We start from the raw sequence: 1839 nt of genomic DNA on the forward strand, positions 1-1839 counted from the left end.
CATAACTGAGACTGTGCCTTTTAGTACGGTGCGCCTTATGGTCGTGAAAATACGGTAACTGTGTTTATTGGGTGTCATATTAACTAAGCAGTAATTATTTTAGCCTGGATTTATGCAACTGATTAAAGAAAGTCATAAATCTTAATTGATTTAAAATTACTACTAGAAGGCTACATGATGTATAATTAATAACATTTGAAGATATAGCTATATATGTAGAATTATATACAGTAGTTCTGAATTATTTTTTGCTACTAGTTATTCCCAGCCTCGGGGTCTTTCTGCATGGAGTTTGCATGATCTCCCTGTGCATGCACGGCTTCTCTCCGGGTACTCCAGCTTCCTCCCACAGTCGAAAAACATGACTGTTAGGTTAAATGGCTTCCTAAATTCTCCTTAGGTGTGCGTGAATTGTTGTTTGTCCTGTTTGTCTCTGTGTTGCCCTGCAATGGACTGGCGACCTATCCAGCATGTACCCCGCCTCTCGCCCATAGACAGCTGGAGATAGGCACCAGCACCCCTCGCAACCCCAGCACGGATAAGTGTGATGGGAAATGGATGGATGGATGGATACTAGGTATTATTTGGGTTATAACCCTTGATACAGAAAAGTAACTAATGATATTCTAATGCAGTGGTTTTCAGTTCTGGTCCTCAAGGCACAGTGCCCTGCATATTCTAGATGTTTCCCTGCTTCAACACTTGATTCAGATGATTGCAATTCAGCAATACCTGTTAATATGTTCAATTGATATAAGTTGTTTTGAAAGCTGGGAAAAATCTAAGACATGCAAGGCAGTGTGCCTTCAGAACCAGAATTGAAACACTGACACCAAAAAAATAAAGAATATAGAACAATCACTAAATCCCCAATATTTCTATATGTTTTAAAGAAACGTGATTCAATTTGGGAATGTCCAAGCATAGATCCTGTTAAGTTTGCTAAATGGAGGATTGCAGTGTGATTGTTGTAGAGTCAATGACCCAATGCAAGTGAATCTCTATGAATATCGCCAGATGTTGATCAAAAAGATTGAATCCTTCAAGTCAATGGCTGGAACCAACAGCTGGTTTTCCTCAGACAGAAAGGTTTTAACCAATCTAACTGTATGATCTGGTTGAATTGTCTCTTTAAAATGCCTTGATATGATGTGTGTTGTGAATTGGCTCTATATAGATGCACTGAATTGCTTTGTTTACCAATACCAAGCTTTAATAGAGAGAGAGACTTGGACATTTGCCATGTTTCATGGCTCTGAGTTCGAATTTAACTTTTAGCCTTTGCTTCTCTCTACAGCTTCTCAATTTTTTCTCCTGTGGTAAGAACAGTGGGTCTTTTTTCTTCAGATCAAGCATTGCTAATCAAACTTCCACAACAGAGGAAGAAGAACCGATGGTAAGGAACTTGGCTTACTTTAACTGTCGCATTCCCAAAGATCTGGAGAATCACCACATACTGACCAGTTTTAAAACTGACAATGAGCAATCCATGGAAATCGAGAAATTAAAACAACAAATATTAAATATTAAAAATAATATTTCTAAGCCTGGTTCATTCAGCTCAACTATGTCTCAAAATTAATTTACTACCTGTTTAAGCAGTACTGTGGCATTTATGAGTGATTTCAATTTTTACAGGAAACAACAGTTACTGGAAATAGCACCAATGGTGTGAATATTAAGTGTACGTTTACAGTTGCCAAAGTGAATGCTAGCAAAATTTCCTCAGCCAGGACTACAGAGAATATCACCTATTCTGTCATCATTGGGAGTGGAAATGTAGAAAATGGTAAAAGCAGGACATAAATGCAAACAATCGACTTTTTAGGGCATAAATTA

General features: G+C 37.8%; 1 protein-coding gene across 1 annotated transcript in view; it reads left to right on the plus strand.

The window, feature by feature from the left end:
- The window catches only part of LOC107104543 (putative ferric-chelate reductase 1), a 9139-nt gene extending 7327 nt beyond the window's left edge, over nt 1-1812 (plus strand). The window contains exons 4-5 of the mRNA XM_015404555.1: nt 1298-1396; nt 1639-1812. Of these exons, the coding sequence (XP_015260041.1) occupies nt 1298-1396; nt 1639-1806 (267 nt within the window). The 3' untranslated portion in view covers nt 1807-1812. The remainder of the gene's footprint in view (nt 1-1297; nt 1397-1638) is intronic.
- The last annotated feature ends 27 nt before the right edge of the window (nt 1813-1839 follow it).

Source organism: Cyprinodon variegatus, unplaced genomic scaffold (genome assembly GCF_000732505.1).
Source record: "Cyprinodon variegatus isolate N-32 unplaced genomic scaffold, C_variegatus-1.0 Scaffold1786, whole genome shotgun sequence".
Lineage (NCBI taxonomy): Eukaryota > Metazoa > Chordata > Actinopteri > Cyprinodontiformes > Cyprinodontidae > Cyprinodon > Cyprinodon variegatus.